Genomic DNA, 26,335 nt, shown 5'->3' with positions numbered 1-26,335 from the left:
CCTATGCCCTTTTAAAATGTGTTGGGGGGGGGAGCTAGTGGGTTGTTGTTTTTATTTTTATTAGTTCTTTTGTGATTTTATATCTTGATTTTATTCTGTGAACCGCCCTGAGACCCCCGGGTATAGGGCTGTATATAAATTCAATAAATAATAATAACAATACTGTGAAACTAATGAAGCTTCAGCTTCGGGGCCCCTAATCCTGAAGGGGTCCCAGAAGTTCACATTACTCTAAAAAATTGGGTCTAGTAGACCTTATTTGAGTCACACAACTCAAATTACTATTATTATTGTATATATTTCAACAATCCCAAAGTTTGAGAGTCAGTAGCACAGAAGTAAAAGTGGAGTGTTATGGTACAGTAATTTTAAGCAGTTAATGTTTTTTCCTCTAGGAAAGGCCAACATTATCTGGTGTTTACCCAGTACCATTACTTCACAGTTGAGATATCTTTTATCACAGAATGACCCAATTTCCTAGGGATCAGAAGTCAGTTAATAGCCAATTTGCAGGCATCTGCCTCATGCAAAACAGCCTGTTTATAATATATATATATATATATATATATATATATATATATATATATATAAAGTTTCTGTGGCTAGCAAACAGGACTAGTTTAGAAACTGCCTCTATAACAGTTCTTCAAGTCAATGACGCACTCCTGTAGGGAGGAGAAGGTTTTCTAATTTGCAAGCCGTGCCTGTCTCTACAAACCTGCCAAATAGCTCAAGTGTGTAATTGTACTTTCTTTTCTCTCTCTAAAAAAATCCCTCCTTAAGAAAACAAAATAGCTTCTCTTAAGTTTGGTTTCGGCTTTCAATGACTCACAAGTTACTCCTTATTGGGGCCTTCTTGTTTATATGCAGAGCATTTAGGACACGTACTGAAATGTTATCCCTACAGAAAGCTCAATAGCTCTAAAACCCAAGAGCCCCCAGTGCAGAGGAACAAGTAGCACTCTGTGCCAACTTTACAAGCCTAGAATAGTGCTGAGAAGCTGGCCAGCCAAACTCCTTGTTTTTGGAGGATGCTTATCAGCTCAGTTTTGCTATCTGCCCTGCATGCTCAAATATACCTCAGTTTGTAGTAATAGTACTAATAGTAGCTAAGGTGCAGTCAAATGGCCTGAACACAATTCAACTCCTCAAAACTCTTTTCGAAAAGTAGTGTAGAATAGAATGGAAATTTGGTCCTGTATGGTTTTGACTGGTGGGGCAGAGTGGGTGGGTGGAGTCATACATCTCCCCCAGTAACCAGCCGCCACTGGAAAATCCAAAGGCTCTGCTCCGGAAAAGTGAAAATATGCATAGGGCTGGGCCTGGGAAGGACCCAAATGTGTAAACAAATCCAAGCCAAGCCCCATCTCTGCAATGGAGTCTTAGGGAGGAAAGGGATTTATCCAAATTTTTAAGAAGGTGCCATGGACGGGGTGCAGAAAAGAGAAGAGCCCACTGGACTTTCTCTGTTGCACCTCAAAGAATCCCCTTCATAGCACGAGGAAGGAGATAAAGGGGATGTGTAGACTGGGTAAAAGCTGCTGCCTCCATTGCTTCTGCCCAGCCCTCAGTGTGAGTGTTCTTAAATGAGTTTGTTCGCTCCTGCACACCTGGTTTGGTGTGAAGGCATCTGGTGGTGGTGCTCTAGGGAAGGGAGAGACTCAGCTCCCTTGCACAGTGGTTGCCTGGGATCACGTTGCCCATCATCCAGGGGACATTGTGTGTTGGGTAATCTTACCCTAGGAGCCCATTTCTCAGGAGCTGAATCGCTCTCATTCAAGAGCAGCAGCACCATACACCTTCCTGCACCACTTAATGCATCAGGTTAGCAAGGAGTGTGCCTAGTGGCTCGTGGTGCTGTGGTGAGGCGGGGTGGGGCCCTGGGTGGTGGCCCCCTGTGAGCTCCTGGGCCTTTGGTCTGGCCCGATCTGGCCTGCCTAAGAGGGCCAACACAAAAGCGGTGTTAGCCTCCTGGGATGTGAGCACCATTGAGGGGGAAGGACAAGGAGAAGAAGCCTTTATTTTACATGCCACAATATTTATCAAATTCATCATCTCTTGACCTTGGTACTTTAGCAGTGTTGTTTTCTGTCAAATGACATTTGGTGCCTATGAATCAGCATAAAAAGTGGAACAAAAAGTGAACATTGAGCAGTCTAACAGATCCACTTCTATACTATTTAACAGCATTTGAATACAGTTTAATCACCAATTGCCATGTGTGGGTGGGGAGTAGAGAGATTTAGCTTTTTCTGGATAATTTTGGTTAGGAGCAGCTTTCAGATTACCCACCTCTGACAACTCACATGAACACTTCAGAGTTGAGATGATGCAGAAGGAACAAGTCCTTCAAATGTTAATGTTCTCTTGCCTATTCACAAGATTAGCTCAAGGTATTTAGTTAACAGAAGCATCAATTCACAAGAAGAAACACAAACTGCAACAATGAAGTGCCTGTCTCCACCTGGTGTCCATTATTCTACATTAACTAAGCAGTCCAAGTAAATATATGAACATATTTCCTGAGTACCATTATCTTTATATTCTTCAACAAGAGTTAAGAATTAGGTTTGTATGTTGCTATTGTTGTTGGTTTTCTTGGAAGGCAGACTTCAAAAGCAAAATGTGAACATTTAAGTGCTAAAATGCTACAAAATTTTGAATTTTATGTTTCCTCCTGACATATTTTTCACCTGAACACTGGGTGGAATATTGAAAGAGAGCACTGAAATAGTTCGCGAACTGCTCTGCTAAATCAGAAATGCAGACCCTGACTCAAAATGATGAGATTATCCATTGAGACAAGGGCTGGTGAAGCATGAAGTCTGAAGTGCTTCAATAGTGCTTTTGTCCTTAGGTCAGTCCCTCAGGGAACGCTGAATGCTGTGTCAGCAAAACGAAGATGCATTAAGCTGCAGGGCTGGGTGCCTGTATATGCGGGCACATAAAATGGTCTTCCTTCCAATGCACCAAGGGATTTTGTGGGGATGAAGTCTCTGACAGTTACTGGGGAAACCACCCTGGTGTAGGAGAAGGATGGGCCCTGGCCAGTGGCTGATCTTCAGAGACTGGTGATTTCAAATAACAACTGGCTGCAAACTAGTAGAACTAGATTACTTCCACACCTTCTGGATGTGACCATATCATGGAATCTGAGAATCATGGGTATTTTAAGAGGATAACTCAAGGGGTTTCAGACCTATATGCATAGATCTCAAGGAGGTTCGCAAAACAAAATTACAATATAAAAAAACAATATAAATTACAATGTAAAAACAATATAAATTACAATGTAAAAATAAGAACCAAAACCCTCCATCACAGGGTCAGGTTTTGTAAATAAACCATATATCCTAAAGACATCACAGTCTCTGCTATCCCTTATTCCAAGGAAACCAAACCCTGGAATCCCTGGAATCTCACCCTGCTTGGAGATTGGGGTGACCTGCAGCAATATAACAAATTCAGGTTGCATGTTAATATGCCATACTGAGAACATCAAATGTTATCTTCCAGCAGTTGTGCTGTCTGTTGGTGTATAATAGATAAGAATTGTGAAATAATTACAAATTAACTGTAGATGATAAAAGGTTTTTTTTATAAAACCATGTGCATGTTCTTGATATACCATCACTTGAATGCATGAAACTCAGATATAGCTATCTTAATTGCAGTCACATTTTTTAAAAAACAACCTGCTCTACATTTTAAATATCTGAAAGTACATAGAAGCTGAAGTAGAAAAATGAACCTAAAGCCAAGCAATGCAAGACTCCAGTATACATTTTAAGGACAATTTCTGTTTTGCAGAATTTGCATTAATCTTAACTGGCAATAGCTTAAGCTGAAACTTGGATTAGATTTAGACACATGGTAGCAATGTGTCGTCCATTTTCCTTCTGATTGCCTTCCAAACAAGTGCAACAACTTTGTCACTTTTTACAATTCCACAGAACTTTGAAAGAACAATCACTAATTCTGCTCACAGCTGCGTTCGGTGGAGGGAGGTGGAATGAAAGCATGGTCACTATTGTTTGTGACTAATCATCCTAAAGAAACTTGTTGGCTCGTTTTCACATTATTTTCTTTTCATGTTTTGTCCTCCATTACCACAAAATGCTTCCGCTATTATGGTGCTAATAAATTTCTCGGTGGGAAACTATTAAAAACTATAACTGATGTAAAAAAAGAAAAGAAAAGAAGGCAAACAAACCTCTCTTTAATCAGTTTCTCATGCCAAAGCTTAGCAGCAGTGAGCTGGTCATATGCAACATAATAAAAAATAGTTTTAATCAGTTCCTTGCAAGAGCCCTGGCTCAAATGCTGTTCGGTGTTTTCCCATTGCTATTCTGCCTATAGATCAGGAGTAGCCAATATGGCGCCCTCAAGATGTTGCTGGACTACAACTCCCATCATCGCTGACCATTGGCCATGCTAACTGGGGCTGATGAGAATTACAGCATCTGGAGGGCATAATGTTAGCTAACAAAGTTTTAGCCCAGAGGTTACCAAATTGTGGTCCACGAGCTTTGTTCAGGTATTTTGTGGCACATCTGTAAAAATAGAATTAAAAAAACTTTACAGCATTTAGCAGAGCACATCACAGTCTCCAAGACCCTCAGCAACTTTGAAATGGCCAAGGGGGTAGGGGAAGTTGGGGAACCATTGCTTTAAAATTTTATGAAATTGAGAAATATATACAGAAGCCTGTAGAAAACATAGTAGTGAACTTTGCAATGGAGGCCACATCAGTGGTAAATATGGAAGTGAGAGCTGGACCATAAAGAAGGCTGACTGCCAAAGAATTGATGCTTTTGAATTATGGTGCTGGAGGAGACTCTTGAGAGTCCCATGGACTGCAAGAAGATCAAACCTATCTATTCTTAAGGAAATCAGCCCTGAGTGCTCACTGGAAGCTGAGGCTCCAATACTTTGGCCACCTCATGAGAAGAGAAGACTCCCCGGAAAAGACCCTGATGTTGGGAAAGATGGAGGGCACAAGGAGAAGGGGACGACAGAGGATGAGATGGTTGGACAATGTTCCTGAAACTACCAACATGAATTTGACCAAACTGCGGTAGGCAGTGGAAGACAGGAGTGCCTGGCGTGCTCTGGTCCATGGGGTCACGAAGAGTCAGACCTGACTAAATGACTAAACAACAACAACAACAACAAAGGGAGGCTAGACTTCAGGGACCAGACACTCAAGTGTAACACTGCCTGAAATGATTTTGGAACAGGTTTTTCCATATTATCATGCAATATAGAGGCATAAATGAGCAGTGTGTATATCTAGCAATTTGCAGACACTCTCAGCCACAAAATCTGATAAATGACAGAGGGCGGGAAGAATGGATTTTAGAATGGAAAGCAAAATTTTATAGAATATTAAATTCTGATTAGTATAGCAGGGTGAACCTAAGAGTTTTCCCTGAGTAGTCAGGTGCAGAACATTGGGCCCATAATCTGAGCCAGGTTCACCGGTAAAATGCTTTGTCCGCCAGGACTCAGTCCTGGAAAACGGTGAATAACAAAGATAACTGAACTTCCTCCGAGCTTTTATGGAATGCTTTTCCTTTAACAGTCGATATACACTGAAGATTGTGGGGTGTCAAAGTTTTCAGCTAAATTCTGCATGGTTCTAGGCAGTCCTGTGATTAACCCCACCCCTCTCTCTTTTAAATGACCTACTGCGTTCCAGTGTATAGAGCAGGATGGCATGGTGGTCTTCTATCAAGAAATAAACTCATAAAAGGAGAGGGAATATCCTTTAAAGCACAGGGTGGCCTCCAGAGTGGAGCAAAGGATTTTGTACAGTGAGATGTGAATCTTGAAATGCTGCAACATCTTCTTTAAAACCTGTATAGAACCAAAAATACCTCCCTATCAGAAAGAACTGGGCTAAGATGTTTTGGTAGGAAGAGACACATTGGGACCCTGGCACAGGTATTATGTTTCTAAAAACAGGGAAAGCACACTTTCAAACTGTAGTGAAGAAATGAAAGAAGAATTTTATCCACTTTGTTCTGCCAAACATGAAATCAGAGAACTAACTAAAGCATTTGAAGTATTTGGGTCAACACAATAGTTCCCACAGTGGGTACAGCATAGGATATGGCAGAGTACACGGGGTAATTACTGAAATACCAAAAAGGGAGGATCCTTTTTCCATGTTCACACAAGCACAGCCCATTAATATTCCAGCATCCATTACCTTCCAACAACAGCAGGAAATTTGATAGCTGAAAGGCGGGAGCACTTATCTTCAGTTTACAATCCAGTATTAAAACATTTAGACCAATATATCTACTTACAGTGGCAATGTAATATCATTGTACAGGACACTGTGGTATCCCAGAAGATGGTGGTCAAACCTATACACTTATTTATGAGGGTGGCAAGTTTTTGTATTTGATACTTAGTTGAGTGAGACAATAAGAACTTCAAACTCTAATTTCAAACATTTGCTTTAGCAATGGAAGAGGAACATCATAATTAGCTAAAGACTACATTTGTTTTACAGAGACCTTGCAATATTGGGGTTAGATAGTGTTTATGAGGCTGCGGTCACACCACCATTTACTGCACACTCACTGAGTTGCCAGTGAGAGCCAGTGTGGTGTAGTGGTTAGGAGCGGTGAACTTGTAATCTGGTGAACTGGGTTTGCTTCCCCACTCCTCCACATGCAGCTGCTGGGTGACCTTGGGCTAGTCACACCTCTCTGAAGTCTCTCAGCCTCACTCACCTCACAGAGTGTTTGTTGTAGGGGACAAAGGGAAAGGAGAATGTTAGCCACTTTGAGACTCCTTAGGGTAGTGATAAAGCAGGATATCAAATCCAAACTCTTCTTCTTCTTCAGTGTTGGGTTTTTAATCCAAAACAATAAGTATCCTGCAATTTGTTTTACGATACAGTCGTTCCTTGGAAGTCAAACGGAATACGTTTTGGAAGTCCATTTGACTTTCAAAACATTCGAAAACCAAAGTGCGGCTTCTGATTAGCTGGTGGAAGCTCCTGCAGCCAATCAGAAGCCACGGAAGCCCCATTGGACAATTGGCTTCCAAAAATAGTTCCCAAACCAGAACTGAATGCCCAGTGAATTGAGACAGCCAGACCTATTACTATCCACATTATTTTCTCATATACTTTAAGCCACTGAGAGCAGCAACAAATATTTCAAAAACAAATCATGCATAAAGAAGTGTAGATCTCTCGACAAGGTTTTGTACCAGATTTGCAGATCTGTGGCTCATCTGCAAAAGTAGAGCTTAATATTGAACCACCCTGAGACCTCTGGGTATGGGGGTATATAAATTCAGTAAAAACAAACAAACAAACAATTATCTTCCATATTCTTACCAAGCCCCCTCCCATCTAAGGCATTGCTTAGTTCCTGGGCTTGTAATGAAGGAAGCCTCACTACAAACAGTGTGTGTATTAGACTGGCAGAAGGACAGGAAGCAAAGAGTCAGAAGCATCGGGGGGGGGGGGGGAGAGAACAGAGCTTGCACAAAATTTTTTAGAAAGCCAATTGGACAGCCAGAGAGAAGAAGAAAAAGGAAAGGCCTGTGAGGAACAGAGACAGATGGATAAGTGTGTGCCACATAGAAGACAGACAGACAAGAAAAGTTGGGGAAAGGTTGGAAAGAAGAAGAAGAAGAAAAAGGAGGAGGAGGAGGAGGATTAAGGTCTGCCTTTTTCCTGAAAGTAAGGTAATCCCTGAAGACAGAGCCTTCTCTGTAGTGGCACTTTGGCTCTGGAATGTTCTATCTCTAGGGGAGTTTGTCTGACGCCAGGTGGCAAAAAGGGCCAATTGATTTCAACACTGCTTTATCAGTTATGCTTTAATGGCTTGTCTTTTGTTTTGATGGTTTACATTCTCTATTTTGAGTAACCATGGGAATCTTGGATTTTTGAGCAGGGTACCAAATAAATAAGAGGTTTCGCCCCACAGTCTGGTGATTACATGGCTAGGAGGGGTGGGAAGCCATGGAATTCACCAATCAAAGTGTTGGCTACAGTCCTCTAGTCATGCTAAGTATCACTGTGGTAAAGGAAAAAGGAACTCCAATCAGATCCAGTGCTGAATGCAAACAGTTGGGGAAAATTACTGGATAAACACATGCAAACCACATCAGTGATAATGTAGTACATTAGACCTCCTTACAAAATGAGCGAGACAGGAGCCACAGCAAAATAAACTTCCTAACGGGGAGATATTTTAGGGCAGGACTACTTGTCTAGTGGTTTGACATGATCCAAATTAGTTCAGCAGGGCACTTGTTGTGTACATTATCTGTGATACTGGTGACCTACGTGTAATTCCAGACAGCACTTTCCTGAATGTTAAACAGGCTGGTTGGACACATCTAATATTCACAAATCACAGCCAGCCACAGTCATTCCTGTTAGTTCAGCCAGGCAGAACCATGGCCTGTAGAATCAGGAAAGGATAGGCAGTCTGAAACAGCAACTGTTTCATGAAATCCACCTACTATTTTATATACCTCAACATCAAACTCCCATGCACTTTGTTGAAGATACCATGTAATACTTTGAGTCCTTCTCAATGTGCATCTGAAATAATGGATTTTGTACCAAACAATTTTAAGTACTGTACTTTATAACATAAATAAAAGTTAAATGAATGCTGCTGAAAAAGAACCTGCCACATCTTCAGATTTTGAATGTGCATATGAAGATTGAAAGTTTATTGGATTGCAAATGTATATAGAATTCTATTTTGTGCTACTCCACTATGCTGCTAGGAAAAGCATTTTTTTTTGTTACCGACATGCCTTCTTGTTATAGACTGCAAGCTTCCCTGATCAATTTAAATTTTACTTTTTGTTACCTGCAGCCAGAAACTAACCCACCCAACTGATAAACTGCTGTTTAGCAAAAATGTCTCTTATAAGCTGGAAATCCACAGCTATGTAGTTTGCATGATTAATTTTAGCTGATGTGGTTTGCAGGTGGTTTCTGGATGCCATGAGCATGGCTGGCACATTGCAAAAGAAACAGGATGCATGCTTCAGATATCTAATATTACACGCGCATAATTAATGTGGTCCACATGTTGTTTGCAAGATGTTTATGAGGTCTTGATGTGGTGAGGGCATCACTGATGTGGCTTGCTGGAGATTTACAAGAATTTTTTCGATTTGTTTTTGTTCAGGGAGAGGTTGATCTGGACTCTACAGTATATTCATCACTGCTTGGAAGTTTCTAACGATATCTTGGCACACTACCAACAGTTAACAGCATAATATGAGCATTTTTTTGAAAAAGGTATCTGATTCTTGAAGCCACGAGGGCTTTTTAAGCAGCTAGGTGTCCATCATATTCTCAGAAGGACAGACCACCCACATGAGCAGTGAAATGACAGATAAAAATCTGTTGAAATCAGGTGAAAATACCTATGTTTTGCCAACACCAGCTGGGATGAAAAGCAGCCTACCTCAATGCATTCCCATCTTTGTTATTTTTGTGGGAAGATGAGTTGAACTGAAAGTGAATAAGTAACTGTGTAAGCAGAGTCCTCTTCAAAGAGTTATTTCTTTCCCACTGGTAAGCTGGTTCCTAAACACCTACAAAGGAAATGTCTGTTGGAGCAAAAAACACTGAACAGAATCCATGTTATGTGATATTTTGATTCCCCCAAGGACTGAGAAGTGAAAGAACCAGCTCCCTGAATGCTCCCTGAACGTTTTTTCGAGCTTTGCTTGGAATGTTTATGGAGTGGGGTTATAATCCTTTGATTTGCATCTCTCTTCTTCATCTTCTTCTGCTCAACATAGTGGCCAGGATCCAAAGAACAGTACAACTAGTACTGTGTGCCAAAAGAAGGCTTGAGCTTATGTTTTTCAAACAGCAGCCAACATGCCTTATGGAACACAATGTTTGTGAAACTAAGGATGCTTTCAGAAGCAGTTTGTGAACTATATTGCATGCAGGCCTGCTCTTCAATAATAATAAAACCCCCAGAAAATCCCATTGGGCATGCTTAAACCCTACAGCGTACCTAAAGTTGCTCTCTGGACTATGGCTATTAAGTGTAGGTCAGCACTGAGTGATTTGAAGAATGTGCCCATGTAGAAAAACACACGCACTTAGTGCTATCGCCGATATTAATCTAAGTAGAATCTAGGTCAAATTTTCTTTGGCATCACATGTTTGGAATCTTGCTGAAAAATTCTGGCAGCTTTTCCAAAATCCTACAAGATTCTGTCAGATCTGGGTCACATTCATCACCTGTAGCATCAAAGAGATGGGGTGGCACACACAGAGAAAGAGAAAAACAGGGAGAGAGAGGGAGGAGAGAGCAGGGGCTGGGAGGGAGATATGGGGTACAAATAACTAGAGAAAGTGATGAGGTTGCAGAAAGAGGAGGGGCATGTAATGAGGCAAACTCCACCCACTTCTGGCTCTTATCCCAACACCACTGGAATAAAGTGCCAGTTTACCTCTAAGAGTGGCTGGGGAAACCCAGCTAGATGGGCAGCGTATAAATAATAAAATTTATTATTGTTGTTGTTATTGTTATTGTTAGATAATGCAGTCCTTTGCAGGAGAAAAAGGTTCCCTACTCCTTATGTAAATGAACTTTTAAAAGCTATGGGTTGTATATGTCTGAATATGGGGAATCTTTTTTATGTACAGATAATATGCTGAGAAGTAATCAGATATAGAAAAAAACATAAGGAAATGTATTTCTTTTTAAATTTCAAGCATGAAATCAAGCAATCTACTTCTGTTGTTTGCTTTTACAGAAGATCTCACTTTAACTCAGGTGGAACTTAAGATAATATTCCTGTACCTGAGGTAACTTGACCTGGATGAACTGTGTTGGCTCTTTCTCACTCTTATGCACGTGGAAGTTTTCCTTCAGAGATTTGATGTTGTACATACGATCGTTAGAGAAAGGAGACACAGGCCTTGTGAAGATTTTCTTGTGTTGTACTTTAAAGGCTTTAGGCTCTGTTAGATATGGAAATGAGGGAGAGAGATGGATTTTTGACAGCATTCTTAAAACACAAGGAAAAACATGTAATGGCTTCTATACAGTGGGCGTGCTACATGTATTGAATTCTCACTGAGAAAGGATTTCCCCCTGAACACACTATTCTCATTTATGCCAGGGGTGGGGAAACTTTGGCCCTCCAGATGTTGCTAGCAAGCATGGCCAATGGTCAGGGATGATGGAAATTGTAGTTCACCAACATCTGTTTATGCATACTTGGTGTTTGCAAATTCATTACTTGACTGTGGATCCTTATCACCACTGACAAGATGGTGATATCAGCATGCCTAAGGAAACCCCAAGGTTTGCAGAAGTACCAAAAACTTAAAGGAGCAAAAGTTCAGGGGGGAACCCTAAACATAGTCCAATAAAGAATGATCATGCTCAGTGACCACAGAATGCTGACCAATGTTGAGAGGTGGTAAAATGGAAGAGTATGGCAGAAGGGGAAATGAATGAGGAACGGAATGGATTTTTCTGGAAGAGGGCTTGGATAACTGGTTCCCACATTACACCACATGGCAATGCTTTGTTACAGTCCCACTTGTGCAAGTGGAATTTTGAATGGTCAGGATGGTAGTCAGTGCCAAAATTCTATGCATAAGAGATGTCAGCAAACACATGAAATGCCTCAGCGCACTGCAGGCTCAAAGTCCACATGGCTTGAAAGACTTGTCAGACTTGGTAGTATAGAGCAGGCTTCCTCAGCCTTGGCCCTCCAGATGTTTTGAGACTACAATTCCCAGCATCCCTGACCACTGGTCCTGCTAGCTAGGGATCATGGGAGTTGTAGACCAAAAACATCTGGAGGGCCGAGGTTGAGGAAGCCTGGTATAGCGTAAGATCACAGCAGTAACATCTCTTTCTCAGACTGCTAACTGGCCATTTATGTCTTCTATTCTCTTGCAGGCACAAAGCAACAATCCCATCTTTGCATGCCAGGATTTTGCATTCCAACTGGATAGGTAAAAGGAAGGTCACGGGGGATCTGAACTGGAAGCATTGCCAAGTGGATTGCACTGTGAATCATTTGGGAGCTCAGCGTTCCTGCTATGTGTATATGAGGCTTGATTATGTATGTGAAATAAGTTACCTTACAGATGCCACCTTGGGAGGCTTAGTCCTGAAAGACAGCATGTAAGTACTTTAAACAAAATGCCTTTGTAAGATTTTTAATGGGTCACTACAAATGCAAGGTTGATTTGACCTTAAAAGGCACATTCATCATGGTTGCCAACTTCCTTTGGTAGGGAAAGGCTTGCCGAGTTCTCCAAAATTTGCCAAATGACAGATGCTGCTGTAGGTATTTAAAAGGGGGAGTGAGATTAAAGCGTGTATTTTTTATTTTTTTTTAAGGCTGAAAGGCAAGCTACCTGTCCAAAGACCACGAGGTCTCTCACTTAGTCCTGGAATGAATGGCTTGTGGGGGCTGTTCTGCAAAAGACCATGTTGTTTGAGATATACTGTTCTCTCTCCTCTGGACATATTTCGTAAAGACTGGAGCAGCATTTTTTCCTCTTCCTCACGAAGAAGTTTAGGTAACATCATTATGGAGTTGAAAACAGTTGACATTTTATTTCCTTTATTTTCTTGTTCTTCTGCACATCTTAGATCTTTGAAATGGGATTGCTCAAATCCTCTTTTGCCCTTATCCAAGTTCTTCTGAAAAGGCTCTGGTAGACATATCCTTTGAAAAACAAACCAGCGCCCATCATCAATCTGTTGCTCCTTGTTGGAAGTTTCTTGAGTTGCCTTCTCTCCATCAGGCCATTTATTGACTAGAGTCTTTCTAAGGAACTCGATGACAGCTGCTGCATCTCCTCCTTTGACATGGCAACTTCTCAACAACCTTAGAAGCACAGCTGAATTCTCTACTGACTGGATGTGTTGTGAGTTTAATGGCTCAGAATGATCCACGATAGACCTCCGTTGAGCTTCTTCCACAACTTTACTGACATTTGGACCTTCTATGATGCATTCCTGCTGAATCCCACAGTCATATTCTAAAAACTCTTTGAGCAATTCCAAACCAAGCATGTCCTGAGTTTTATGTACCATAGTACAGGAAGCAAGTCTTCTCATGTGTTGGAGTAGGTCGGTTTCTGCAGCCAGACGCAGGAGGTGCTGAAAAAGAAAACCCAAAGACAGGTCACACTTTAGCCATCTCCTCTTAAGATAATCCTGGGAGAATTAATTAGTCCAGTACAAATCAAGTTTCATCCCAAATAGTGACTCAAACAGATTATTATTCTTATTCTTATTAAAAATGGGGAATTAATTCAAGTATGTGTAAGTATGGACAATGTACAATCTTTCCCACAAATTTATTCCTACTTCCTTTCAGAGCTGGCAACGGAAAAGAGATCATAAACAGCAGTGCCCATACATCATAAACAGCGGCACTGTTAGCTAGCTCCATGGGTGGCTTGAGGCTCAGAGTTGAGAGAAATGCCAAACAGTGCAACACAACAGGGCAGCAAAGCTCAAATGGCTTGCTTTAATCAAACCCATAGAAATCAGCAGGGATACTTTGGAATATGCTGTTAAAGCTACAAGAGATGGGGGAAAGACTAGTTTGTTTCCTAGGTCAGAAAATCCCAGTGGTGACCCTCCAGTGATGCTAAATCTTATTACAACTAAACCAAGACATGGACAATTTGCTACACTTTTAAGAGTACCTCTAATAAACCATGGCTTGGTATTATGTGCAAACTAAACCTGTGCAAGCATACCTTTAGGGACAGTTACATGCAAATCAAAACAGCCCCCAACCCCTCTTATCCCTGAGTTTCACCTGTGTCCCCTTGCTTTCCCTCCCCAGCTGTTTATTATGGCTCAGCTCCAAAAATAAGTGAACAGAATGAAATTAATGGAAAGAACATTCCCACCATCTTCTCTCCTTGTGCCTCCTGAAAATTCTGCATGGTTGGGTGTGCTGTCCTATATACAGTGTGGGATGGGGTGCAATCCCCAAATCTGAACAGAGCCTCCCCCCACATTTTGGTAATTCCCTCTCCCCCAGCAAGCTCCTTGCCCATTAGACAGAGTTCAGGGTGAGCCTCATATCCTCTGAACAGGCTTTTAAGGGGGCACAGGCAGCTTAGAGGTGGTGGGGGTGGTTTAGGATTTCCCCCCTTCTTTCCATGAACTTTCTTCCATATACTTATCTTAGGATCCAAGCCTATATCTGTACAAACTTCAATTAAGGACGAACCGATGAATTTTGTGATACATATAAATCATGCTGTAGTAAGCATCCTTCCACTGCAAACAGAGCCCTTGCCACTGCGTGGCATTCAAGCTTCATGCTACAATCCTCTGCAATCCTTCCCTTCCCCATAGGACAATTAAAACACTTAGCCCATCGTCCTTTGAGACACTATCTGACTGTTGCCACAGGCCTCCTTTACAACAGTCTCAGCTACTTCAGTGTGCCACTGGGAGCCACTTAACCCCCATGTCTCACAGAGATCAGATTCAGCACCTTTGTGTTATGCTTAAACTCCCATGCTGAGGAAGAAGTACCCCACAATTCCTTGCTTTGAGTGAAGAAATGAGAAGGACTCTGCTTTTGAAAAGGGAGTTTACAGCAATTTCAAGCAGTAAATGCTAGAATTCTCAAGACTGCATCTTTCAGAGTTTCCAGGTCAAAGAGCAAGAAGCTACTGTCCTTTTCTTCCAGTGCTAATGAAGCTACCTAACAACAAGAAGAGGCATGGCAGCAGTAAACCACAAGTAATCTGTAAACTGTCAGCGTGAATGGAAATTGCATCCCATGAGGAGAGAAACAAGCTCGCTCTCTCTCTCTCTCTCTCTCTCTCTCTCTCTCTCTCTCTCTCTCTGTGTGTGTGTGTGTGTGTGTAAGGTGTGTGTAAGGTGTGGGTCTGATGTGCCCACTTCACAACTATTTTCCAGAGATGGATGAGTGCTTGGAAAAGGGTGTTTATGAAAATATTCTTCTGCCAATTGTCTTGCTGTCCTAAAAAGCAGTGGAGCTGGTGAAGAAGAGTAGGGGAAAGGAAGAACTATCCCCCAAACACAAAAACACTCAAGTGGCCAGTCAGTGAATGCCTAAATTTCTTTCTGGCATGGCAAAATGCACTCCTCAATAAGATCACTATAATCTAGGAGATGAAATGGAATTTGAAGGGACACTGTCCTGTTTGGCAGCATTTGCTTTCTGAAGATGCACTAGTTCCAAAAAAATGACAGAGCACCATTTGTCCGAGCCAAGATCACTTGCCTTGCCATGGCGATGTGGGAAGCTGAAAATGCAAGCCATGTGAACTGGTACCAAGCTCGTGGATAAAAGATTTCTGCTTCCAGTGCTAGCAATCCCCAACTCACCTTATTCATCCTTAGCCATCCCTATTTGGAAGTTATGTTTTCTGGGGCTGTTGCCCATTGTTTCTAACAGTGACACTACTGAAGAATTCCCAATTAAAACTTTAATAGACAGGAAGCTGTTGTAAAGCTAGCATGTGATATGCAAATTTTAAGGTATGGAGAGAGAGAGAGAGAGAGAGAGAGAGTGTTTTATTTTTTAAAAAAAGACAGATGTTGATAGGGCAATCAGTGTTAAAAAGATTGAGCTTCTAGCTGCTGGGCCAAAATGCTTCAAATATGTTTCAGTGCATTAAAGATGGTCAGGTTATGCCTTGGTTTAGTTTCAGCTTTTTGCATTCCTCAAATGAGCATGTGATCAAACAGTCCTACAGTACTATGAGCTGTACTCCAATCTATACATTTTTTAAAAAATGTTGTGTACAATGCATATGCGTCACTTGCAGAGGCAAGTGAAATAGTTCAGGTTGTTACCAGTGCCACCTGACTTATGCTCATGCGGCATATCAACATGGCTCACAACAGAATGTTAAAATTTCACAGCAAACCCTGAATCCTGGCAACCACAGCAAGTCCTTGTCTCCTCCTCCTCTGTGTACACGGACTGAGAGGCGGTGACTGAAAATGAGGGTCGGATTATTTACAAGGGGAAATCTCAGAAGCTTTAAATATTTGTGGCTGATGTTAAAAAAAAAATTGCAGAGAGTTAATTGGCAGAATCTGGGACCAGGGAAATGGCATTCAAACTGATTATTATTTCTAAAGTTACCAAGAAAAGTGTGCAGTGCCAAAGTCCAAGTGGCTCTAGATATTCTAAAGACATTGGGGTGTGGTGGGGAGGTGCTGCAGAGAAGAACAACAAGCAAGTTACATTTAGTCTTCCATTGCTTGTTTCAGAATTCTGAAACTGGAGCTTCTTCATCTCCCCTCCAGGGTGATTCCAGAGCTAAAAGAGACAGCGCACATATGTCCACGTGAAGAAAGAAAGGTGGATCAGCTGTAGACCTCCTACACAAACAGAAGAAGCGTTTTTTCTCCCTTGTTTCAAGGGTCCAACATGGTTCTCACTTTCCTTTATGAGTATTTGTTAATTTATCCTATAAGGGTCATGGTGTTAGGCATCATGAGACTTGAAGAGCCCATTCAACCGCCAGGTGGAGATTCCTTGCTCTCTGCACCATAGGGCCGCTTTCTGAAGGAAGGAACCATAAGCAGTTCAAGCTGGGGTGCTAACAGTACAGATCGGAATGCTCTCAGGCATGGTTAGTTGCATTGCTTATTGAAATTAGAAGATACCTTTCATTTTATTGGTTTAATAAATTTATATCCTCACTGCCACATAAATTTATATCCTCACTGCACTCACTGCCACAGCATAAGAGGCCTGAGAGAGGCCTCCGGGACACGACTGCTGCTGCTGCTGCTTGCGTGAGTGTTGGGAGGACCGCTCCCTCTCCTGCCAACTCCATCCGGCCTAGGGGGCGGGGCCTGCACTCGCACCCACAGCATAAGAGGCCTGAGAGAGGCCTCCGGGACACGGCTGCTGCTGCTGCTGCTTGCGTGAGTGTTGGGAGGACCGCTCCCTCTCCTGCCAACTCCATCCGGCCTAGGGGGCGGGGCCTGCACTCGCACCCACAGCATAAGAGGCCTGAGAGAGGCCTCCGGGACACGACTGCTGCTGCTGCTGCTTGCGTGAGTGTTGGGAAGACCGCTCCCTCTCCTGCCAACTCCATCCGGCCTAGGGGGCGGGGCCTGCACTCGCACCCACAGCATAAGAGGCCTGAGAGAGGCCTCCGGGACACGGCTGCTGCTGCTGCTGCTTGCGTGAGTGTTGGGAGGACCGCTCCCTCTCCTGCCAACTCCATCCGGCCTAGGGGGCGGGGCCTGCACTCGCACCCACAGCATAAGAGGCCTGAGAGAGGCCTCCGGGACACGACTGCTGCTGCTGCTGCTTGCGTGAGTGTTGGGAGGACCGCTCCCTCTCCTGCCAACTCCATCCGGCCTAGGGGGCGGGGCCTGCACTCACTGCCACAGCATAAGAGGCCTGAGAGAGGCCTCCGGGACACGACTGCGGCTGCTGCTGCTGCTGCTGCTTGCGTGAGTGTTGGGAAGACCGCTCCCTCTCCTGCCAACTCCATCCGGCCTAGGGGGCGGGGCCTGCACTCACTGCCACAGCATAAGAGGCCTGAGTAGCTACCGGCAGCAATGGACAAAATGGTTTTAAATGTTTTAATCGCTTTTAATTTGCAGCACTTTAAATGGTGGTTGTTGTTTTTTATAATATTATATTATTTCATTATTTTATTTTTGCTTGGGGTGGGATAAGCACTGAGTCAGCACTATTGTTCCTTGTTTTGCTTTGTTTTGTTTTGTTTTGTTTTGTTCTGTTTTGTTTTATTATTATTATTATTCTGTTAAATTATTATATAGTTTGTATTTTGCCTTTTAAGGGGGAGGGTCATGGCTGCCTGGGAGTGGGCCTCAGCCAATAGATTGGGTGGGGCAGGTTCCACAGGGGGAGATGTATTGGGACACCCGATCTCAGTGATCACGGGCAGGAGGAGGAGTTATGCTAAGACCAGACCATGTCATTACCGAGGAGGCAGGTTTAGTCGTTGTTTGAGGACTATCCCTGCCTCCAGGTCTGGTCCTGACCGGAAGGATACAGTAATCAGCAAGGGAAACCCACATGACCTGAAAGTGTTGCTGTGCAATGCCAGGTCAATGATGAATAAAACCACTGCCATCCACGACCTGATTGTGGATGGAGGATTTGACCTGGCATGTGTGACAGAGACCTGGTTGGATGAGGCAGATGGGCCTGTCCTTGCCGCTGCTTGCCCACCAGGTTTCTCTTACGCACAGCAACCCAGGTCATGTGGGCGGGGAGGGGGGGTTGCAGCGATTTTTAGGAAGTCATTAGTCTGCACCAGGCGTCCTATTGGGAAGACCCAGTTTTCTGAGTGCATGTTCTGGAAGTTGGGCAATAGGGGCAGTACAGGATTCCTACTGGTGTACCGACCTCCCCGCTGCACCAAGGATTCCCTGTCTGAGCTGCTTCAGGTCGTGGCGGATATACTCCTGGAGACACCTAGCTTGGTTGTCCTGGGGGATTTTAACATCCATGCCGACACGACCTTACAAGGGGCAGCTCGGGACTTCGTGGAAAGCATGGCCTCCATGGGGCTGTCCCTGAATAAGTTTGGCCCAACTCATAGCCACGGACATGCCTTAGACTTGGTGTTTACCTCTACGGATGTTGGTGATCTGACATTAACTAAAAGCGAAACAAAAGAAGTGCCATGGTCAGATCACTTCCTGGTGCAACTGGACTTCTCCGCAACCCTTCCCCTCCGCAGGGAGGTGGGACCGATTCGGATGGTCCGCCCCCGCCACTTAATGGATCCAATTGGCTTCCAGAGAGTGGTAGGGGATGCTTTATCCCAAGTTGATGGCCTTTCAGCTGATTCCCTGGTGGCACGCTGGAATGCGGAGTTAACCAGGGCTATTGACTGTCTGGCTCCGAAGCGCCCTCTCCGATTGCATGGAGCCCGGACAGCCCCGTGGTTCTCCCCGGAGCTGAGGGTGATGAAACAATCGTTGAGACGGCTAGAGCGCCGGTGGCGGAAAACTCATTCTGAATCAGACCGGACACGGGTTAGAGCTCAACGTCGAGCCTACCAAGTGGCAATGGCGACGGCGAAGAGGGCCTTCTTCGCCGCCTCCATTGCATCTGCAGAAAACAGCAGCAGGAGACTTTTTCAGGTGGTTCGCAGTTTATCGGAACCACCTGTACCACCGGGGCCTGGTAGGGACCCCAAGATCTCCTGCAATGCTTTTGCAAAGTTTTTTGCAGATAAAATCGCTCAGATTCAGAAGGAAGTAGACTCCACAGTGGGAGCAGGGCCAGGGCGGGAGAGTGCTAGAGTTCTGTCTGGTCCTGTTATATGGGATCAATTCCAATCTGTTACCTCCGAGGATGTGGACAGGCTGCTTGGACGAGTGAAACCGACCACCTGTCTTCTTGATCCTTGCCCATCCTGGCTGATAAAAGCGAGCCGGGAAGGGCTGGGCAATGGGCTTTGCGGGGTGGTGAATGCTTCCCTCTGTGAGGGAGCCTTCCCAGACCCGCTGAAAGAGGCGGTCATTAAACCGCTTCTTAAAAAAACATCTTTAGACCCGGCCAATTTGGCCAACTATCGCCCAGTCTCAAATCTGCCATTCTTGGGCAAGGTGATTGAGCGGGTGGTTGCTGAACAACTCCAAGCACGCCTGGAGGAAACGGACCATTTGGATCCCTTCCAATCGGGATTCAGGCCTCACCATGGGACTGAAACTGCCTTGGTCGCGCTGGTTGATGATCTCCGGCGGGCTAGGGACAAAGGTGAGAGCTGTTTCCTAGTTCTGCTGGATCTCTCAGCGGCCTTTGACACCATCGACCATAACATCCTTCTGGACCGTCTAGAGGGGCTGGGAGCTGGGGGCACTGTTATACAGTGGTTCCGCTCCTTCCTCCTGGGCCGTGTTCAGAAAGTGGTGGTGGGGGATGAGTGTTCAGACCCTTGGGCCCTCACTTGTGGGGTACCTCAGGGTTCCGTCCTCTCCCCCATGCTTTTTAACATCTATATGAAGCCGCTGGGAGAGATCATCAGGGGGTTTGGACTGGGTGTTCATCAGTATGCAGATGACACCCAGCTCTACCTCTCCTTTAAATCAGAACCAGTGAAGGCGGTGAAGGTCCTGTGTGAGTGCCTGGAGGCGGTTGGAGGTTGGATGGCGGCTAACAGATTGAGGTTGAATCCTGACAAGACAGAAGTACTGTTTTTGGGGGACAGGAGGCGGGCAGGTGTGGAGGATTCCCTGGTCCTGAATGGGGTAACTGTGCCCCTGAAGGACCAGGTGCGCAGCCTGGGAGTCATTTTGGACTCACAGCTGTCCATGGAGGCGCAGGTTAACTCTGTGTCCAGGGCAGCTGTCTACCAGCTCCACCTGGTACGCAGGCTAAGACCCTACCTTCCCGCGGACTGTCTCGCCAGAGTGGTGCATGCTCTGGTTATCTCACGCTTGGACTACTGCAACGCGCTCTACGTGGGGCTACCTTTGAAGGTGACCCGGAAACTGCAATTAATCCAGAATGCGGCAGCTAGACTGGTGACTGGGAGTGGCCGCCGGGACCACATAACACCGGTTCTGAGAGATCTGCACTGGCTCCCAGTACGTTTCCGAGCACGATTCAAAGTGTTGGTGCTGACCTTTAAAGCCCTAAACGGCCTCGGTCCTGTATACCTGAAGGAGCATCTCCACCCCCATCGTTCAGCCCGGACACTGAGATCCAGCGCCGAGGGCCTTCTGGCGGTTCCCTCATTGCGAGAAGTGAGGCTACAGGGAACCAGGCAGAGGGCCTTCTCGGTAGTGGCGCCCGACCTGTGGAACGCCCTCCCATCAGATGTCAAAGAGATAAAGAATTACCTGACATTCAGAAGACATCTTAAGGCAGTCTTGTTCAGGGAAGTTTTTAATATGTAATGCTGTATTGTTTTTAACACTGATTGGGAGCCGCCCAGAGTGGCTGGGGAAACTCAGCCAGATGGGCGGGGTATAAATAATAAATTATTATTATTATTATTATCCTATTTTTTGGGGGGGGGGAATCCTCACAAGGCAGCAAAGATAAGCAGATAAACTAAACCACGTACAGTGGTACCTCGGGTTAAGAACTTAATTCATTCTGGAGGTCCGTTCTTAACCTGAAACTGTTCTTAACCTGAAGCATCATTTTAGCTAATGGGGATCCCACTGCCGCTGCGCCACCAGAGCACAATTTCTGTTCTCATCCTGAAGCAAAGTTCTTAACCCAAGGTAATATTTCTGGGTTAGCAGAGTCTGTAACCTGAAGCGTATGTACCCTGAAGCGTATGTAACCCGAGGTAGCACTGTACTATGCAAGTATGTAAATACGCAATTCAAAACATTAAAACAATCAATAACATGCAAATAGTAAGACCATGAAATAGGGTGCAATCAAAATAAATCAGCCCGTGTGCCAGTGCTTCCTTGCCTGCTGTAGCTCAACATAGGCAGTTTATTAAAAGAATGTGGAAGACTATCAAGCTGTCTTTTTCCTCCTTCGTACCAGTTCCCTGCCAGCCTGCCTCCATTTTGCACCTTCTCCTTGGTACCTATCACTATTCCAGGCACTGAACCAAGGCATCTGGAATGGTCAGTTGTGCTGCTGATTTTCTTGTTTAGTGTATTTTCTCACAGCTACCAGGTTCATATACACACAACATTTCTGCAAAAATCAAACAGCATGTGGTACATGTGTAAAATGTTAATCAGCTGGCTTATATTTTGAATCACTACCATCTGTAGTTAGAGAAATATGCTCAAACCCAAACCACCCCCACATACAGAATGATAAAACTGCAATTGGACAGACCTGTACAGGCAATGTCAGAGATTCTGGATCATCTTCAGGAATCCCATATGTTTCTGAGGGGAAATACATATCAAGTAATAATAAATGTATGTGAAACACAAAAGCAGCATTCCTTCAAGTACAGCAGCTGTGAAGCAAATGATTTACGCCTGCTTACCAATGACTGGGATGGCACAGTTTCATTCTGGGAGCACAGTTCCCAGAAAACTGACCTAGTTTCACGTCAAAGGGAATTATCTGAGGTGATTGTTCTGTCAGCAGGTCATGATATTCTTCTTCTGGAAGTTCTGTTTTAGTACAATTCTTTTGCTCGGGATAATATTTATGACCTGTTAGCAGATTTGATCAGCCTGGCTGCTCAGATGAGGGAACTTGTCAAATGGTATTATTTGAAGACCAATTCAAAGGCTACAATCCCTCACCACAGAAGCTCCCAAAAATGTTTATGCATGGTGGTGACCTACTGAAAGGCCAGAATGTCTGGAATCAGTATCCCCATGGGATGGTCCCAACTACAAGAGCTGCCTTTACACCAGCAACAGCAGTTAAACTGTGAGCAGTTTTCAAATGTTATAGCCTATATGGGGGATGGTCGTATGGAAAGTTTTCTTTTGGCAGTGGTGGTCAAAGGCATTGTGGTCTACTTGTGGGAAGGTGAAATGTTTGAATTGGCTTTCAGAGAAGCATTGCATTGTTATTTTGGTGAGCAGATGGCGAGCATAGAGTTTGGAGGGGATATCCAGCAAGCTAATGGGGCGGTAGTTTTGGGGGAGGGTTTTATCTCCTTTTTTGTAGATTGGCATGATGATGTTCAATTTCCAGCCAGCTGGAATTTGAGCTGTATTATGTATGTAGGTGTAGAGCTTAGCCAGGATGGGTTGCCACCAGTCCATATTCATTGTTTCTAAAATACCACAAGAGATGATTGATAGCAAGCAAGGTCTGTGTAACAAGATACTTAAATGCATTTCACCGAGAGAAGCAATTAATTCTAAACATTTAAAATGTGAATAAAATCTTTCAATTTTAATTCAAAATTTGATCTCAGCATTCAGTTGTGAAGGATGTACAGAAAGGCTAGATTCTATGTCTTGACAGTATACCAAAGGAGAATGACCGCTCCCCACTTAAAATGGGGGGCGCCTTTTGCGTGGACGCGTGCAGCCCTGGATCTGGAGTGGCCCCATCAGCATAGGCTTTGCCTTCCCTCAGGTGGGATACCTGGAGGTCCCCGCCTACCCCAGTGAGTTGTCCAATCCCACCTGGGGGAAGCGTTGCCAGGGAAACCAGGCCAGGTAAGGGGAGGGATTACCTGCCCACACAATAGAGGGTGGATCTTACTTGTTAATCCTCACTGTGCTATAAGTTTACCAAAGGTTTATTAATGGTTCAGCCTGCAATCATGAAACCAGCTCAGTTGTTACATTTCAGAGAAAATGTGGTTTGTTTCCATGAATGGACAACACAACACAATTCTAACTGGGGGGGTGGGTGGTATTCCTTTATGAAAAGGCATCCACTATGTTCTGAAATGCTTGAAGAAGAAAAAATTATCGAGACAATAAAATGCCTCTTCAGACACTTCAATGACACATTAAAATGTTAATTTGTTGTCTTCTCGGTATAATTTTGAAAACATGATGTGATCCAAAGTATGTGTTTTCAGTCTTGCATGCCACCATCCAATCCCTAGTGATGTACTTGCTCCATGTTCATTACACTGTACAAACTTTCTATTCATAGTTTTCCTCCCCAGTATAATTTTTAGAGGGTAGGCTGGAATTTCCTTGTGTGGCATATGGCAATCCTCCACCTGAAGGCTTGCTCCAAATAAAAGTTTACATTCCTCTGGCATCTCCCTTCAGATGTAAAGGCATGAGGTATGTGTGTCTTCTGTTAAATAACCATCTGCATTTACATGTTCTAGTGGCAAAAGGTACATAGTGTTCTTACACCGTACGGGCAGCAGGAATGTCCAACTCTACTTCCTCTCATAAATACTACATAATAGACAAGACTTTTAAAATATGCCAGTTAAAACTCCGGACTGGCCCTTCCCACTCCAGGTACGAGAGCTAAGAAAGCTTGAAATAAATACCGCAAGAGAGTTGGGCCTAGCAGTGGGAGGTCAGCTATGATAACCACAACCTCCTTTTTGGATTAAGGGGAGATAATTTCATTTGGAGGCAATTGCAAGAGGTCGTGAGGTGATGGACGGCAGTGGTCTAAATACTTCTGCGAAGACATCAAAAGTGGGAGAGGAATTTTGAAAGAAATGTCTAGGTCTGAGAGTCTGTTTTATGTCACTTCAGCTAATGCAAACAAACAACTTGTGTTGGCGTTGCTTTTTAAAAAAAGATATGACAGAGTGTAACAGTAATTAAAAGTTATGATGGATAAACAAAGCACACATAGTAAATAAAAAAATACATGTGTAGCTCAAAATAACATATATAACCCTGCATTGCTCAAAGAGATAATGTTTTTAGTGTGTGCACTACAGTAACTGTCCATTGATATGAGGCCACAAAAATGTTTTGACTTTTAATGATGACTCAACCTGAAACACCACCAAAGGACATACTACTAAAATAGCCACAGAAAGTGAGAATATAGCTGCTACAATCCAAAGCCATGAGGAATTCAATCCCATGAGCATGAAAAAATGCAGAGGATTATTTTTTAATATAAATAGCAGGGAAGGGTGTTTTTTATTTTTTTTGTCTGACAGATGGTGATTTCAAAAGTCCTCATCTCTATGAGCTAGGAAGAAGACACATATTATACCAAGCAAAGCTTGAGTCTGAGATGTAACCTTCTTTAAGTAGCCAGAGTGCCAATGCATAAGGCTGATGAGTGGAACAATTTCCTCAGCTGAGAACTGGCTGGATGTTTTTATGGTTCGTATACAGCAAATAGACCATCCTCTCTAGTCAATTTGAAGTAATAATGGTATTCACAATGCTGTGAGGAACTAGAAGTATATACTGGTTGCTTTAGGACATTTTGGACTAGGACTTGCAAGAAAATGTGGCTAGTTGCAGGGCTTTTTGGAAGCATCCCTGGTCTTGGCGACTGCAACTTTTATCTGTTCATTCCACCAAGGACATTTCCTTAAAATACCAAGCACCTCATCTGCTTTTATGATAAGGTTCTTAACAGACATTCTTTACATGCTCAGTGAAGACACATCTGTTTGTCTGTGTGAAGATGCTGCATTGCAGCATGATAGAAATCTTTCTACGAATGCATGGTCTATGGGGGAGAACTCTAGTGCAGCTGAAGTTTTCTGCAAATGCCATAATAAATGTATGAGGTTGGAGGCTGCTGCTGTGGTGTCACCCTCCATTTCTGTTCACTGAATGCACAAAGAGGGCTCTCAGGGGCTCCTATGCCATTTCTCAGGCCAAACTGCCCCACAGTTAGGAAGGATATACAATAAAACGTTAAAAGCATCAAAAGCTAAGTAAATTCTCAAAATAAAATACAAAACCAGCACAGAACAAATAGCACATGTTACTCAGCACCAAAATTTAACCCACAAAGACCAATGGAGGTGTTTTGTTTTTTAAGTGTGTTGAAAAGAGTTCAGAGACAGGGCCTGCCTAACATCATTAAAAATGAGGAGCTACTGCAGAAAAGTCCCTGCCTCATAAGCCTGGTAGTTTTTGCAGATGGGTGTCTCAGTAGGGTGCTTCACTCTTTGGCTTAATCGGTTTCCTAATGTCAGTCATAACAAGAAGTTTCTAGCCCTCATGGGTAAAAAAAATCCATTTTAACTCCTATAGTCAGCAGAAGGTCCTTGTTAGCTATGAATGTATATGGGGGGTTTTCAAGGCTGGGAAGTACTAAGCCCTGGGGAGAGCTAGAACTGTGTGAGCTTGGAGATCGCAGGAGCAAACCTAGGTTTGGGAACATAGATGTGGGCACCACAGTGCTGTAACTAATGTGGTATCTGGAATTGGATTTTGGCTTAGACTGTGGATTAGGCTTCCACAAAGCACCAGGGTTTAGAGGATTTGCGGGCTGCTTTTCTGGTGGCACTTTGCTGGAGAGACTAGAGCAGACAGTTTGCATGCAGAAGATGTGAGACTCAATACCCAGCATCTAATCTCCAGTTAAAAGGATCATGTAGCAGGTGGTGATGGTAAAGGTCCATGCCTCAGACTGGCTGCTGCTGGGCAGGGCATGGAATGTGGGGCTGGATGAACAAATAACTTGACCCCGGAAAAGCTGAACATTGTGATGGAACAGTGAATTGGTGCAAATGACAGGAACTGAGCCCAGGTCAGTTGATGGAGTGTGGAGCAAGCACAACCTGTGAAATGATGTTGTAACTTCCATGTCATTTGTTTAAAGTTGTTATTACTCACTCAGGCAACCTTCTTGAAGTGGAGATGCCAATGTCTTTTTGCTAAAGTATGTGTACCCTCCACCAGTGCGTATCGGCTTCTCATGATGAAAGCTATAAAGCAAGAAGGGATATTATAGAAAGATCACTTCCCAGATCCTATGAAACAGAGCTATC

General features: G+C 43.8%; 1 protein-coding gene across 1 annotated transcript in view; it reads right to left on the bottom strand.

The window, feature by feature from the left end:
• The window catches only part of LOC307213007 (uncharacterized protein), a 108,682-nt gene extending 86,827 nt beyond the window's left edge, over nt 1-21,855 (bottom strand). The window contains exons 1-3 of the mRNA XM_079970627.1: nt 21,808-21,855; nt 12,398-13,148; nt 10,821-10,981 (exon numbers count right to left, since the gene is read on the bottom strand). Of these exons, the coding sequence (XP_079826753.1) occupies nt 10,821-10,981; nt 12,398-13,106 (870 nt within the window). The 5' untranslated portion in view covers nt 13,107-13,148; nt 21,808-21,855. The remainder of the gene's footprint in view (nt 1-10,820; nt 10,982-12,397; nt 13,149-21,807) is intronic.
• Between the last annotated feature and the right edge of the window lie 4,480 nt (nt 21,856-26,335).

Source organism: Podarcis cretensis (assembly GCF_951804945.1).
Source record: "Podarcis cretensis genome assembly, chromosome: 3".
NCBI classification, from domain to species: Eukaryota; Metazoa; Chordata; class Lepidosauria; order Squamata; family Lacertidae; genus Podarcis; species Podarcis cretensis.
The sequence above is the reverse complement of the archived record's forward strand: the minus strand, read 5'-3'. Positions and strand labels throughout refer to the sequence as shown.